General features: G+C 40.6%; 1 protein-coding gene across 3 annotated transcripts in view; it reads right to left on the bottom strand.

The window, feature by feature from the left end:
* The window catches only part of osbpl10a (oxysterol binding protein-like 10a), a 91657-nt gene that overhangs the window by 41824 nt on the left and 33861 nt on the right, over positions 1 to 15972 (bottom strand). For all 3 annotated transcript variants that reach the window (XM_080786758.1, XM_080786759.1, XM_080786760.1), the window contains exons 4-5: positions 15860 to 15922; positions 10893 to 11096 (exon numbers count right to left, since the gene is read on the bottom strand). In XM_080786758.1, the coding sequence (XP_080642884.1) occupies positions 10893 to 11096; positions 15860 to 15922 (267 nt within the window). The remainder of the gene's footprint in view (positions 1 to 10892; positions 11097 to 15859; positions 15923 to 15972) is intronic.

Here is a 15972-nt window from a genome sequence, read left to right as displayed (position 1 = left end):
ATAGAATAACAGAAAAGAAAAGCTGCTGGCCCTATAATATGACTCTGACAGGCTAATTACACTAAAAGCTTTCCGGTTTTTTATGAAACATTTAACTTGTAACCTATTTGAACTAGGAAAGCATAAGCATAACAAACAAAGTGGTCTACCTGTGATGCTTTTTGCCAAAGTGTTAGTTAACCCATTTTGGGCGGGAACCCCTTTTGGTGTTATTAGCTCTACAAGCTATGAGCTTGTAGATCTGCAATTGCTTGTAGGTCTGCTATTTTTGAAAAATCGAAGAACGACTGACATACAAACATAGCCTTTTCAGAAAACTGTCAGGATGTAGAAGATATTTTTAGAATCTGATCTCAGGTCAAAATGGGTTTTAAAGCGGAGCACCCGTCTATGTCTGCCCTGCTTGTGAGAATCCCTCATAGCTCGTCTGTTTCACGATGACAGTAAAACGCCTCCCTTCCCCAATGCGAACGAGACACAAACGGGTTCTGCACTCTCAGTCAGGGCAGAGTACTAATGAAAACTCTGAAAGCAGAAGGACAGGGAGAAGAAGACCAGATCCAATAATGGCCCCTATGCAGTCCAGTGTTGTTTTTCGCAGCAAATTTCTATTTTAGTTTAGTCATGCAGTAGTCTTTGGATTAGTTTTAGTCATATTTTTGTCACCTGGAATTTTTTTGTGATAGTCTAGTTTTAGTCGACTAAATATCATAATATTTTAGACTACTAAATCAAGATTCGAAAATTGCCAGTGGACTGGTCGGAATAACGTGTTCCTTCCACGCACTACGTCCGGCCGGGGAAACTCCCCCCTGTCAGGTGAAAAGAAGCAGCTTGGACTCCTCATGCACAGAAGGAAGCATGAGGTCAGTCCGATGCCCCCCCAGGTTGGCAGAGGAAGTGTAGCGCCCAGGATTACATTAATTAGATACCGGTAATTGACACTGGGTGAAAAAATGGGTTGCAAAATCAGTGGATCAGATCAACACAATTTGTACGAGGAATACAACGCATCAAACATCATCTCTCTAAGTCTAAATCCGTTCATTCTCGACATATGGCTCATTATGTCATTTTGACCGTGACCTTTTTCCCCAAAATCTGTTATTTTACTAAATAGTAAATAGACACAAACACAATGACAAAAATACACACACAATTACCACACTGTACAAACAAGCACAAGGACAACAACACACATACTAACACAACTGACAGCACGCCACACACACATACAGAAAATGACAACATCAAACACAATTGTTTTTGTAACAATACAATAAATAAATGACAATAACACATTAACAAACAAATACAATGACAAGAAAACAGGCAGACAATTTCTTCTTATCTTCATACTGCGACCCGACCGACACCACAGCAAGATAACCATCAGACTTTCACAGGAATCCGATGAGGGCTAAGGGCGCTGAAACATGAAAGGATGAAATGTCCACTCTTCTCTCATCAGTCACAGGGGTAAACAGCCCCAGTTGAGATGTCCAGAAATAGCTTGAGACCTCAGAGGTCTCACACAGCCACGGCCCGGGTATGACTCACCGAGAGACAGAGAGGTCTCATTTGACACATCAGATACGAGGCAGCCGGATGGGAGAGACGTGTCCCACTCCACCACCACTTCCAGGATGGTTCGATTGTGGACGGATGGATAATTGGGTGAATGGATTCAGCGTTGATTTCGTTGACTAATACTATGACAACAAATGTTCGTCGACTACCTTTTTTCACTGATGATGCTATGATGACTAAAACCAAGACTTAATATATTGACAATTTCGTCAACAAATAAAAACTAGACTAAAATGTTAGGAAGGGACTAGAGTTTTATTAGGATCCCCATTAGCTCCCCATTAGCTGGTGCATAGCAGCAGCTAATCTTCCTGGGGTCCACACACTAGTGGACAAGAGATCCAGTATTAGTCTTTTTACACTTTGATTGCATGCTGAAAATAGCAGATCTACAAGCTCACAATGCATTGCAGCATGACACGTTGTGAGCTTGTAGATCTGCTATTTTCAGCAAGAGTAAAATCAGCCATTACGACGGCATCAAAGCCCGCCAAATTACATTTAGTCGACTAAATCAACTGAAGATTTGGTCGACTAAAACTATACTAACACTAAAACATTCCAGGTGACAAAAATGTGACAAAAACTAAATGAAAACTATTCAAAGGACTATATGACTAAAACAAAAATCTAAATTTCCTGTCAAAATCAACACTCTGACGGATGGATAATTGAATGCATGGATAAATGGGACTGGGACCTACTCACAGATCGACTACTACAGTACAGTATGTGAATTTAACTCAATTTGGGCGGGAACCCCTTTTGGTGTTTTAAGCATTATGTTATACTTTAGCTATTGAAAAATAGCAGCTCTACAAGCTCATAGCACAGCACCAAGTACCGCACTATATGAGCTTGTAGGTCTGCTATTTTTTTTAAATCGTGAAAATGTGTTGCAAATCTTTGAATATATATTCTTTCAGAGAGAGCGTTTTTTACTAAAATCTTTGCTTCTGGGGGAGGTCCCTGGACACCTGGTATTTTCAGATGGGGGTTGGTGGCCAATTACATATATTTTTGGGGGTCCATGACATGAAAATGTTTGAGCGACTCACATAGAAACATGGGTTTTTCAGAAAACTGTCAGGATTTAGTAGAATCTTTTCTTGGGTCTAAATGGGTTAACCACATGAGCTCACATGATCTATTGAATGTGAAGGGGGAGGTGACAAACGGACATATTGAGCCTATGGCTACGGACCGCTAGGCCGGGCCGGACCGGCAGTGACTCATTTCTACAGTGACTATCTTCCATTGATCACCATTTGTGGTGCTACTGCTGACCATGTTCGTTCAGTCATTTCATGTACCACGGATGAACAGACTACAGACACTGGATCAGATAAACCTTGACGATTACAACAGCAGCTGCTGTGATCAGATGTTTGGATGTTATGATTTGTAAACAACAGGTTTTATTGCATCAGTCAGTGAAATGTGATCTCCTTGATATCCCGTCAGTCGGCTCAGAGTAATGCCCTTCTCTGGTCATTATATTTTTACATAGTATTTTGTGTTTGATGTGCACAATACAGTAGCAGCCACAAGCAGCTGCTTTATGTTGATTCGGTCGACTAATGACAAAAAATGCTCGTCGACTTTTTCACTAAATGGAAACTAAGCTATGATGACTAAAACTAAGACTAAATATATTGTCAATTTCGTCAACAAATAAAAACTAGACTAAAATATTGTACAGTGCCCGGCGCCCGCCCAGTGCATGGTTTATAAACAAAAATAATAACTTTAATCATGTTATAATTAAATGCAATACAATATGGATTTAGAGTCATTGGTACTTTAGTTGAGGAGCTTAGGGAAATGTTGCGCTAATTTGTGTAAAAGTGCCAAATTTTGCCCAGATGTAGCCCAGGGCATGCTCTAATGATTTAGCTAGGGTGCCTGAGCCAGCAACATAAATAAATAATGAATTGCATTTTTATAGCGCTTTTCCAAGTGCTCAAAGCGGTTTACAATGGTTCATTCATTCATACATTGGGAGGTGAAGCGGCGAACAGCGTCCTCACTTACTACATTCACACACCAATGGTGGCAAGCTCACACCGACTGACTCATTGGAGGCAATGTCGGGTTGACATGTGGACAGGAGGAGCCGGGATTCGAACCGCCGACCCAGGGATCATTGGACGACCTGCTCTACCTCCTGAGCCACAGCTGCGCGCACACACACACACACACACACACACACACACACGTTAGCTCAGCTAAATGCACCTTTTCGTGGATGGACAGGCAAGATCAAGGTAAACCATGGAGTGTAAAGAACACTGCAACCTTCTGGGACATGACTGGATAGATATTACTCTTCTGTGACATCAGTCAAATGCAGGACCAAAGACCAACAGACAGGGAACAAGCTCCTGCCCAGAAGCTGAGAAAAGTCTAACTTGAATATTCTAATATTCTACAGCCCTGGTGAAAATTTTCGAATATTCGCACTATTTTACCATTTACTTTTTGAGTGACAATAAATCAATGGCAATTTACTCTAGGCCTACGGTAGTAGCCTAATAGCCTATATCTTAACTGTAATTTTTTTAAACATTTTACCACTTCAGCCGTATCTATTGGATATTTGAAAAATAGCAGATCTATAAGCTTTTAAAGACCTAGTGAAAATGTCCATGTTTGTGTAATTTCAAATCTAATTTTAACTACTTCCTTTGAACGAAAACGTGATGCGTGATGACATGTAGACCGAGGCTCACATGAATAAAAATGAAGCTTGATTTCATTCACATGTATTATCCCATTGCTGCGCGTCCGTCCAAACAGGTGGTTTTGATTACAGAACTACTCCGTTTTTAGTCTCATTCAAGATGACATCCAGACAGTATCAACTAATTTTAAACTTAATCATCATGCTAAAATATGTATCTGAAAACATTATAGGTTAGAAATATGCCACATTGCGCTAGATACTGTAGAGCTGGCCGACTGTCTGCCTTTAAACAAACAAAGTCCATGCGTCGTGCGTGGTCGTGCTGAAGGGATGCGATGCTCTGGTTGGTTCAGAAACTCAGAGCCTGCCGTTTCAGGCTGAAACGTCAAAATAAAATGGCCAAATTAACCATTTCACCAGTCTTACATTTTTTTAATACATTTTGAACTTGTGGGTACTTTCACTTTTGGTACTTTAATATTTTGATGCAAATTTAATACTTTTCTACTTATAGTCAAATATTTTTTTAATATAGAACTTCTACATTGCAGTATTGATATTTTTACATGTATTTTAAACATGTGAGTACATCTTCCATCACTGAAGAATCCAGTGAACACAATACTCGACTTACCAGCCCATGAACACAGCCAATAATTGGCTGTGTTCATGGGCGGTAAGTCGGGGCAGGGAGGACGATAGTCAGGCCACCTGCTCACTTCAGCAAGGGTGAGGAACTAGACCGGATAGCGTGTTCGCCCTCCTGGTGGTAAGGAGAGAGAAAGAATGAAAAAGCCCAAACGAAAAGACGAGTTCTGTTCCTCGGGTGAGGTTTCCAGCTGAATTATGTTGCACCAAAATAAACTATTCAAAGGCAACGGTCTTTGAAGTCTGTAAGCGTGTAAGGTGATTCAACACGAGCTATCACTGGAACATATAATCATCAATATCATAATGGCTAACGTCATGATACTAACATTCGTAATTTAATCAAGGGATGTGCAATACGAACATCTCTGTCATAAATCCTCCCATGAGCTACACACGGCGACGTCCGAACATGCTGTTCCAGTAAGTACGGCAGCACTTAACTCAGCCTCCAGGCAGAAGCAAATACACTCAGCTGGCCCCATTCCAGCCAGCCATGTTTTATGGACTTTATGACTCATGATGAACGTGGTGTGGTAGCCAGACACTAAACCAACCCACAACAGGTGGAAAAGGGGAAGGGTAGAGAGAGAGAAGTACAAAGAGGAAAACAGAGTGCAGATGATGTGTGGGGTCGGGTCGCACAACAGAACACTCCGTCATTAGATCTGACAGAGGCAGAGTTAGAACAACATGAAAGCAATGGAAAAATGAATCACACTTCAAAGGGGACCTTGTTTGCTCTACTTCGGGAGTCCATCTGTAGAGAAATTGCTTGGAAAAAGAGAGAAGCAAAAAAAAAAAAGTGTTTGTTTTGCTTAATGACCACACCATCTGCGCAATATTTACACTAATTGTCCTGGGTTTCGTTTCAGGAAAACTGGCTTTCTGCTCCTGAAGGTGAGAAATGTTTCTCCTCGCCCACTACTCTCTGGTTTGTCCTCTCTCTGTCTGAGGCTTGCTCATCAAGTTATTCTTAGCATGACAACTTGACAAGGCACAGGCACGGCAGGGGAGTTCTGACCCAGAGTAATCTAGGATCATAGGTAAATCAAGACCCTATCATCAGTCTAAACAGTATAATATATTAAGGACATATATAATCTGTACATTGATAAAAACTATGGGATGCCAACTCAACAAATGAAGCTGTCTAATAACATGCTACCTACCGGTAAATTACATTTGAACCTTTGTATAAGCCTGCAAGGTCGTCAGGGCTAGGGGTAATAATTGAAGAACATAATTGAACAGCCCTACATGGATAACTCTCTCTATAATATAAATCTAAATAAAGAAAATCTACTGGGGAAGTATGACAATCAATGTGATAGCTTGTTTTCTCAGTATCACGCTCTGCAGTGCCAGTTCTTGAGTTGATTCATGGTACTCAGTGTTGATTTCGCCGACTAATGCTATAACAAAAAATATTTGTCGACTACCTTTTTTCACTGATGAAAACTAAATGGAAATGAAATGAAAACTATGAAGACTAAAACTAAGTCTAAATATATTGACAATTTCATCAACAAATAAAAACTAGATGTTAGGAAGGGACTAGTGGACAAGTATAAGTAAAAGACAAGTCATTTTACACTTGGTTGCATGCATTGTGAGCTTGTAGATGGGCTATTTTCAGCAAGTGTAAAATCAGCCATAACGACGGCATCAAGGCCCGCCAAAATACATTTTAGTCGACTAAATCAACTGTAGATCTAGTCGACCTTGTGAAAAAAAACCTTGTGATATTTAGACGACTAAAACTAGACTAACACTACAACATTCCAGGTGACTAAAATGTAAAAATGTAAAATAAAAACATTCTGCCAAAATCAACACTGATGATCCCATTGTGGGGGTCTGATTACATGATAGGTTATTAGCTTAGCTGCAACCTATTCGCCAGTGCCCTATTGAAATGCTGTTTGGTGGAATGCATAGTGCATACAAAGCTGCTTTGTCCCAAACATAGCCCCCTGAACAAGAGCCGTCGTTGTTGCAGTGCTGTGTGCATGAGAACAGCCAGTGTCAGGTAGAAATAGGAGAAAGGATTCCTTCTGACTGCTGTGACCTTTAGCAACAGAGCCAAGGTCAGTACTGAAACAACCGGTGTTTCTCTAGGATGGAGAAACCGTTTCATTCATTTGGATCTGTAGAGCTTATTCAGTATATTAGAGGCATTTCCTGAGTCTGCTATCACTATTTATCTGCTTACCCCAAAACCCAAAGCACTCTACTCCTCAGTCCTCAAACTCTTTACTTCTCCAAAAATAACTATTTGTTTGCAGAAAAAACTGTCTTTGCAATTATAATAACCTGCATACAACATTGTCTTTAACATTACAATGTTGTCCTCTCTGCAGTGAGTACATAGGCCTACTGTATTGCAATACTTGCAAAGCAAGTTTTATCCCTTTCATTCTGTCTCTTCCCCGCCACAATAAGCTTGGTCATCATCACCTCTGAAAGTCTTTCCATCAGCAAAATAATTATTCGTCTTATCTACATAGTTCATTGACAATATTCCAAACAAGTCCATGACTAAACAGAATGATTATAATCATATGGAAGCCGTCCTGCCTTCAGCGCGAATGGCAGGCATACAATCAAGCCTTTAATCAGTCATTCACGCACAAGCCCTGCATCACATCTAATCTAATCTTTTTCAGTTAATCATTAGAAGTAAACTTCTGACAGGCAATTAGTTAAGGGGGGGGGGGGGGCATCAGTGAATGGCTACATTGGTGTATGAACATGTAGGCTAGTAGATGAGGACTTTGTGCTAATCTGAATTGACAGGTTCAGTAAGTGAAGAGAATTAATATCTGTCAGTCTGACTTGACTGACAAGTGGGGAATTCAGAAAGGAGGGGTTTTAAATGTCTCACGGTTAAGGCAGAGAAACCATACACATAAACAGGCCTCCATCCATGCACTCCTCAGTCGTAGTTCCAATTAATTGAATTACCGTATATGAAGGACCCCGATGGAAACAAGCCACCGGCTTTCTTGGGTTTTAAATCCTCTTAGCAGGCCTTGTATTGAACTATACATTACTGTGCTTTTTTCTGCAAACTGTTAATAGAGTATTCAATCAATCAATCAATCAATCAATCAATCAACCAACCAATCAAAATAGTAATCAAATAGGTTCTGTGCATAACTGTAGTCTTTTCCTGAGGGTTTCCAATTCAGTTTCACGTAGCTCCAATAATCCTTATTGGTGCAGCAGCACCAGTTTTCAACCATAAACACTAAACAGTCATACATGTTCCCAGGTTAAATCTGCTGCCTCACCAATCAAGCAAAGCTATGGGGAAGCTATGGGGACACCAGAATGTATGTATGCCACCTTCAGAAAACCGGGATACTACAGTCAGTCTACTTTAAGTAAAGTGATTCAAAAAGGTATAGCTGTCGTGTCTCCTTCATCAATTAGAGTTTTTAGAGTCACCCAGGGTACAGTTTATGTTCTTGGCAATCGGTAGTTGTTGCGTTTGTACAGTAGCCTATCAGTTTATCTCAAACAGTCAGGTATATCAGAAGATACATAAATAATACATCCTCTGCCAGATCTGCTCTGCCATGCTGTACTCTACTATAGATAGATTAGAGACTATATACAGGAAAATGCTAACCAAGCTGAAGTTACTGAGAGACATTGAATGTACTGCAGTGTACAGCAGGCCCGAAATATTTGCTGAACTCACTGCACCAGCGACCCACCTGACACTATAGGCAAACACTGAGCACAAAGGCCATGGAAAATGCAATGCAAGCCCCATGGTAAGAGTCTGAGAGTGACTCCGACATCCAGCCATTCATCCGGGGTACGTAGAGATTATCACAGGTACGTAGAGATTATCACAGGTTCCACTGGTTCCAGTTAAACCACATTGTCCCTGGAATTTTGGGCATGTCAGTGGTTAACATTCTTTATTGACGATTACTCATCAAATCCATCTTTGAGGTGCGCCAGCCCCTTTGTGTGCGCCCCCACGTGCGTCATGTGACAAACAGTGAGGGGCGCTCTTATCATCATACATCATCTCATTCCGGCCAATCACAATGTGTCCTCACCTTCGTCTTCAATCTAATGTTTGTGTTTACAATTCACACAATGTTTGTGTAATGTGTTTACACAAACACTCAAAACTGTCCATTCATTGTCAATGGCATTCAATGTTTAAAAGTCCAGAGACTTGACTGCCACATGACGTAATTTCGGAAAGCTATGCATTGGAGGGGCTAGCGAAAAATCACACTTGTGTGAAGTGAGTGGTGCCTTTTATCATGACGATGATGTGCCACATGACGTCACAGGGGGACAGACATACATACACACAAAGACACGCGTTGGAGCGGTTGGCACTGCTCAAAAATCACACCCCAGTGTGAAGTAGAAATAGAAAGAGTGTGGGAGAACAAATTCTTGGGAGTAATCATTGACAATAAACTAAATTGGAAACCTCATATAAAGTATATAAAAGCAAAAATATCTAAATCTATTGCAATACTGCACAAAACTAAACATATCCTGGACCAGAAATCATTATATATCCTGTACTGCTCATTCATTACCCCATATATTACATACTGCGCTGAAGTCTGGGGCAACACCTATACAACCAATACAAACTGTATCACCCTACTGCAAAAAAAAGTCATAAGGATCATAAATGGGGTTGATTATATTCACCCCACCAATGAATTATTTATTAAACAATGAGAGAGAGCTGTTATTCACTCAGAGGTAAATGTATGTTTAAACAAAAAAAAGAAAGGATCAACGTGAGAAGTAATTGTATAACGATAAAGGGAGTGAAGGTGTGGAACAGATGTGATGATGAATTGAAAGACTGTGTAGCTAAGGATAAATTTAAGAAGGTATTAAAAAAAAAAAGTATTAAATAGCTATACAGAGTAAAGGAACTACTACTTCATGTTACTACTGTGACTTTTATTAGCATATTGTTCTTTTTTTGTTTTTGTTTTTGCTTGTTATTCATAAAGAAGAGAAAAAAGAAAAGGAAAAGAAACATGAATGTTGCACTGTTCAGTAGAAATGTTGTTTGAGGACCTGTAAAAGGGATGTACATATATATTTACATTTGTATTATTTTAATTTAATGGACAAAAGGGTAGACGTAATAAGCCTAGGCTTCAGTCTATACCCTTTTTTTTCCAGAATAAGAAAAAGAAAAAACTGATGAACTAAGAATGTTTTGTATGGAAAGAAAAAACAAACTAATAAACTAAGTGAGTGACGCCTTTGATGAGTTGATCTGCTGCACCCACTATCAAGTACATGACGTGTCACATACTGGAGGACACCCACATACGTCATACATACATATATACATACTGTAGGCTACATACATACATATATGTACGTATATGTGTATATCTAAAGGATTTAGAATAGCAGAAAGCTCTATGACTCAGAGCAGCAATCGTACCCAGACAGCAGCAGAGAGCTTTATAGGACTCAGAGCAGCAGTCGTACCAGCAGTGGTGAGCGCACCTCATGGCGCACTCTGCTTGTGCATAAGTAGGCCATACATGGCCTACTTGTTGTGTGCAAGGCGCAAATTGGCATCTCGACAGAGTAGATTTCTAGTTTATTTTGCCATTGACTTGAATGGTAAATGGGGGTGGATTTTACAATTATTTTGAGCGGTGAAATAATTGGATCCCCATTAGCTGACGCCAGGGCGACCGCTAATCTTCCTCAATATAAAATGCATACAAAAATACATAAATACATAATTACAATACATTCCACAAGATTAAATACATGAAAATACATAATTGCAATTAATCTATAACATTAAATACAACAACAGAATAACAAGATGACCTCAATAGTAACAGATAATAAGCAATCGTAAAATAATAAACCTCGTTTAAATGTGCCTTTTTGTGGAGAGTGAACATACGTGACTTCATCAGCCAACACCACCACTCACCTCTTTGACCTCCAAGAGACTTCCTGGGTACTGGTTCTTGGCTCGCCGGCCAGCTGCGGGAGACTTGTGGTGCGTGATGGTGACGATGTTGCTGGGCGCGGCCGCCGGGTGAGCAGAGTGTCTCTGGGATCCGGGCGAGGACGACGGAGGAAGGTGTGGAAGGAGGGAGAAACTCCGGGTACGACCACCAGAGGACGACGAACCCTATAGGTGAGAGAGATGGAGGATTAGCCCACTAAGACCTGTGACCAGATTCTACAAAATGTCTTCTAAAACAGAAAAGCCTATATTTCTATGTCAGTGATTCTCAGACTATTTCATGTCAAGGACCCCAAATATTATATGAATTTGGCCGCCGGACCCACGTCTCAAAATATGTTGTTTCAGGGACCCCAGAAGCAAAGATTTGAGTTAAAAACCTTTGCTATGAAAGAATAATCAAAGATTTGCACCACATTTTCACGATTTTTTTAACAACTACAGTTTAAAAATAATGGTTAAGGTGATTAAAAGCTAATAAGGTGACACAGATGCGTCCTCAGGTCTAAATGGGTTGAGTGAAAGAGGCACAAAGGACAGAACGGGTGAGTAGAGGGGGGTATAACTGAGTCAAAGCCCAGTGAGTCATCCATCACAGAGATAGAAAACTCCAAACAAATAAAATGGGTCATTTATGAAACAGGTGAAATAGATAGCACCTTGAAATTTTCCAGGCAGCTGAGCAGATTGTCGACAATGCAGGCCAGGCATACAAACAAAATGGAGACATGTGTCTGAACCAGTCATACAAACAAAATGGAGACATGTGTCTGAACCAGTCAGTGACTGAATGCTTTAGACCAGTGGTTCCCAAAGTGGGGTCCGGGGACCCCCAGGGGTACCTGAGGGAGTTCCAGGGGGGACCCATCTATTTTGTTCATGTTCATAAAGTGCTAAAGTGTTTAAAGCAGTGGTTCCCAAACTTTTTCATGTCAAGGACCCCCAAATTGACACTACTTAGCCCGTGGACCCCCATTTGAAAAGATATGCCAGGGACCCCCATTTGAAAAGATATGCCAGGGACCCCCATAAGAGAAGACGTCTACATTTAGACGTCTACATTTAGACAGTGTCCCCCTGAGTGCCTCCCCAGTGTCCCCCTGAGTGCCTCCCCAGTGTCTCCCCAGTGCCTCCTCAGTGCCTGCCCAGTGTCCCCCAGTGTCCCCCCAGTGTCTCCAATAGCAATAATACAAATTAATCTTAATGTATTAATCTTATTAATTAATTAATCAAATTAATTAATTAATTAATCAAAATTGCGGCCTGTGCCCAGCACCATGCCAAAGCTTTTTCCTGCAGGAAACACTGCTTGTGGTTGTAAATATATTGTTATCCGTGTTGCGAGGATGAGAGGGTACCTGGAAAAATATCTACCCCAAAAGGGGTACCTGGTCCAAAAAAGTTTGGGAACCCCTGCTTTAGACAGTCTGTCATAGACTGCTGAATTAAAGAAACTAACTGACGGACGGACGGACAGACAGACAGGAGATGCCGGTTTTCAAAGTAAATGCGACCTACAGTCGCAATAACAATTCCCAATGCATCCTAGTACTATAGGGTACTGTGTGTCTGAAGTCTTCAAAGTTGCCATTTAAAACTTTTTTCAAACAAGGGGCTATATCTTGCGCCACCCCTTAACCCTTATCCCTAAACTAATTTGCCATTTAAAAAACCTTCTAAAATAGTTAAAATAGCCGATCTACAAGCTCACAATGTCTCGATGTAGATCGGCTAGTTGAACTATTTTATGTTTTTCAAAATAGTAAAAATGGCAAATACGTTTAGGGATAAGGGAGCCCAAGGTCTATTTTCTGCTTATGCCTAGTGTAAAGCCTCTTCATCTCGAAGCCTTGGTTGTCCACGATCATTGAAGTGTTTCCAGTACTTTTAATGAATAAAGCCAGTGTATTTAAACACTAGTCACACTACACTGGCTGCACCATCAGACAGAATCTCAATTTCATTTGCTATCCTCCCACTCCCTCTGTACACTCTGAAGCCGGGGGAAATTACATTAAAATGTTATCATGCTATTTATAGGTCAAATATTGATATTCAATAGGTCTCCATTTTGTTCCGTCTTTATTTACTTGCCTGTGAATCATGACACTTTAAAGGGGTAAGTGAAAGATAAGAGAGGATGACTAGGGTGAATTTGATGATTAGATAATTGAATAAGAATAATAAGAAAATAAGATTCTTAAGTGTCTCAATATGGATTTTTCTTTTTTTTTATCATTCTTTAAAATACATCTGTCATAGGAGGAAAATCTAGCCCTGTTATTATTCTAGGCCAGTGTTCATTGACACCAGTAGGTCTGGTCATGAGTAGAGTAAAGAACACATAGACACAGGAAACAAAAATCCAATCGATGAAACAAATCGTCTCCCTCCCACAGATCTGCTCTCCGACAGAGAAACAACCAGGTTACTGTTTTAGAAAAAATTCTAGAACAGGATAACAAAAAGAAAAACAGAGGATAGTGCATCTAACTGAAAGGCCCTGTTAGCAGCAGGGAAACACCCACTGACACTTGAATTTCTCATGCTTTAATGGAAGAAGACTGCTCATAACTGGTGGTTTTGGCACATTTCTGCATAATTTGTTATACACATTGAAAAGGACCAAATGAGTTTGGCCCTCGTAAGGCATTGTTTTAGGCATTGTTTAGATAATATAAACTGGTAAATGGTGCATTTATATAGCACTTTACATAGATTGTGCATTTAATACATTAACCCATTCATACACCGATGGCGGTGGAAACCATGCAAGGCACCAACCTGCACATCAGGAGCAATTCGGGGTTCAGTGTGTTGCTTCAAGGACACTTGGACACCAACTCTGGGGGAGCCCGGGATCGAACTGGGAACTTCACGGTTCCCATCCAGCCATTCTAACGGACACTCTACCCCTGAGCCACTGCCGCCCCTCTGATTGTGTTATAGACCTATTTTCATCGATTGTTCACGTATTTTCGCAGAATGTTCACCTATTATGACACGCCCCCAGAATAGTGACGCTAGTCTTCATTATGATTAGAAGGGCTACATGAGCCTGTGCTGCTTCTTACCAGCCTAGAATCCCAGACTGGATCGCTACTTTCAGCGTTTCGGTTTTTTCCCCACTCACTTCTCAGTCAAAATCAAAAACATTAATGAAAAATAAAGTATATGAATCACCTTTAAGCTACTGTACGAGTCGTGAGTAAGCAGAAAAGTAAACCAACATTTAGCAGTGAACACAGAAACTGTACTCATGCTTTGTCCTCTAAACTTGTCAAAGAAAGAAGCTCCAGACTCTTCAACAAACTGGAACAGAGAGAAGACGTCTCACAGGGATAGAGCAGGAGGGCAGGGACATTCTTGAGTGCATGAATAAGTCGGATAATATCTTGTGTTAAACCGACTGACATACAAATGCTGACATTTCTACGTGCATGTTCTGATAGGGATTGTGGGATTTACCCGATATGCACTTGATGTGCAATTTCTGGTTTTCATGGGACACCCATTGTATGAATGGTATAATTTATAGAGGGTATGCGCGTGACATCATCATCATAACCGGAACGCCTACTGAGTGGCTAAAAACTACTTTCTGGCCTTGACAGCCCATATATCCAAACATTAAAGTCCTATCTGATTGCATTAAACGATGTTAAACAACGTTAAACTCACTTTGCCACTCACTTTACCATTCACTTTATGTGCATACCCTCTATTCAAATACGGCTTGACAATAAATGGTCTCTATAGGTAATGTATCAACTAACTCAGTGCAGAAACTCAACTCAGAGAAACACAACCTCGGATGAACTTGCGTTTACTCCATCAACTCATTTAACCACATCTGTAAACTGTGGTTAGCCAACTTTCAGTCACTTTCCTTCAGCTTAACAGTCTCAGGGATAAAATTAAAGTTTTCCATTCCATATCATACAGTATACGTTCATTGCATAATGGGCTGCGAGTGTCCCTGCTCAGATAATGCTAACCCCTGAACCCAAGCAGCTCTGTCACCACAGAGACCTGAGGCTTAGAAAAGGATTAATCTGTGATACAGTAATAAATGTTGTCATGGCATAGCCCTGTGTTAAAACAGAAAAAGTTATATACAGTACAGTAGCTGCCTAGCTGTATTCAAAAATACTTTACCTAGTATACATTATTCAAAATATACCCACAAGCTTATATTATACAAACTTTGGCAGTCAAACAATTTGTATCCTGGAAATATATTTTCACAATAAACTTTTGTTAACTCAAAACATACTATTTTCCCATAATACAGTATGTTCTCTAAAATAGCTTAGATTTTTGGGAAATCTTTGGATGATGTATAGGCTCTACTTGGGTAAAATTGTTCCTTTTTGTGTGTTGCAGTGAGGAGCCGGTTGGTAATGAAGCAGTGTACACATTTTATTGAGACAAATGAAACAGTGCTGCTCGACTGAATAGTAACAGTGAGAAAATACACACACTAATACGAACGGCTGAAGTGTGGAGAGCAAACAATATTATTTGCTTTGCCTTTTCGGATCATGGTGTACAGTATGTTTGTATTGTACTGTACATGAAGCCAACTGTACAGCTCTGTGCGTGTCTAAATGGTGCATTTATATTAGCGATTTTATCCAAATCGCTTTACATTTGTGCAGATTGTGCAGTACATTCACCCATTCCCACACACATTCATACACTGACCTGCACATCGGGAGCAATTAGGGGGGGTTCAGTGATCTTGCTCAAGGAGGACACTTGCTCAAGGAGGACTCTGGGGAAGCCACTCTACCACTGAGTCACTGCCGTGTGTGTGTGTGTGTGTGTGTGTGTGTGTGTGTGTGTGTGTGTGTGTGTGTGTGTGTGTGTGTGTGTGTGCGTGCGTGCGTGCGTGCGTGCGTGCGTGCGTGCGTGCGGTAACTCACCAGCCCATCCTGACCCATTCTCTCCACACTGAGGTGTTCATCTGATCCCTTTAGTTTCCTCACCTGAAAACACACACACACACACACACACACACACACACACATTTACTATT

Source organism: Protomyctophum bolini (assembly GCF_963924005.1).
Source record: "Protomyctophum bolini genome assembly, chromosome: 17".
NCBI classification, from domain to species: Eukaryota; Metazoa; Chordata; class Actinopteri; order Myctophiformes; family Myctophidae; genus Protomyctophum; species Protomyctophum bolini.
This window is presented reverse-complemented; position numbering and strand designations above follow the sequence as displayed.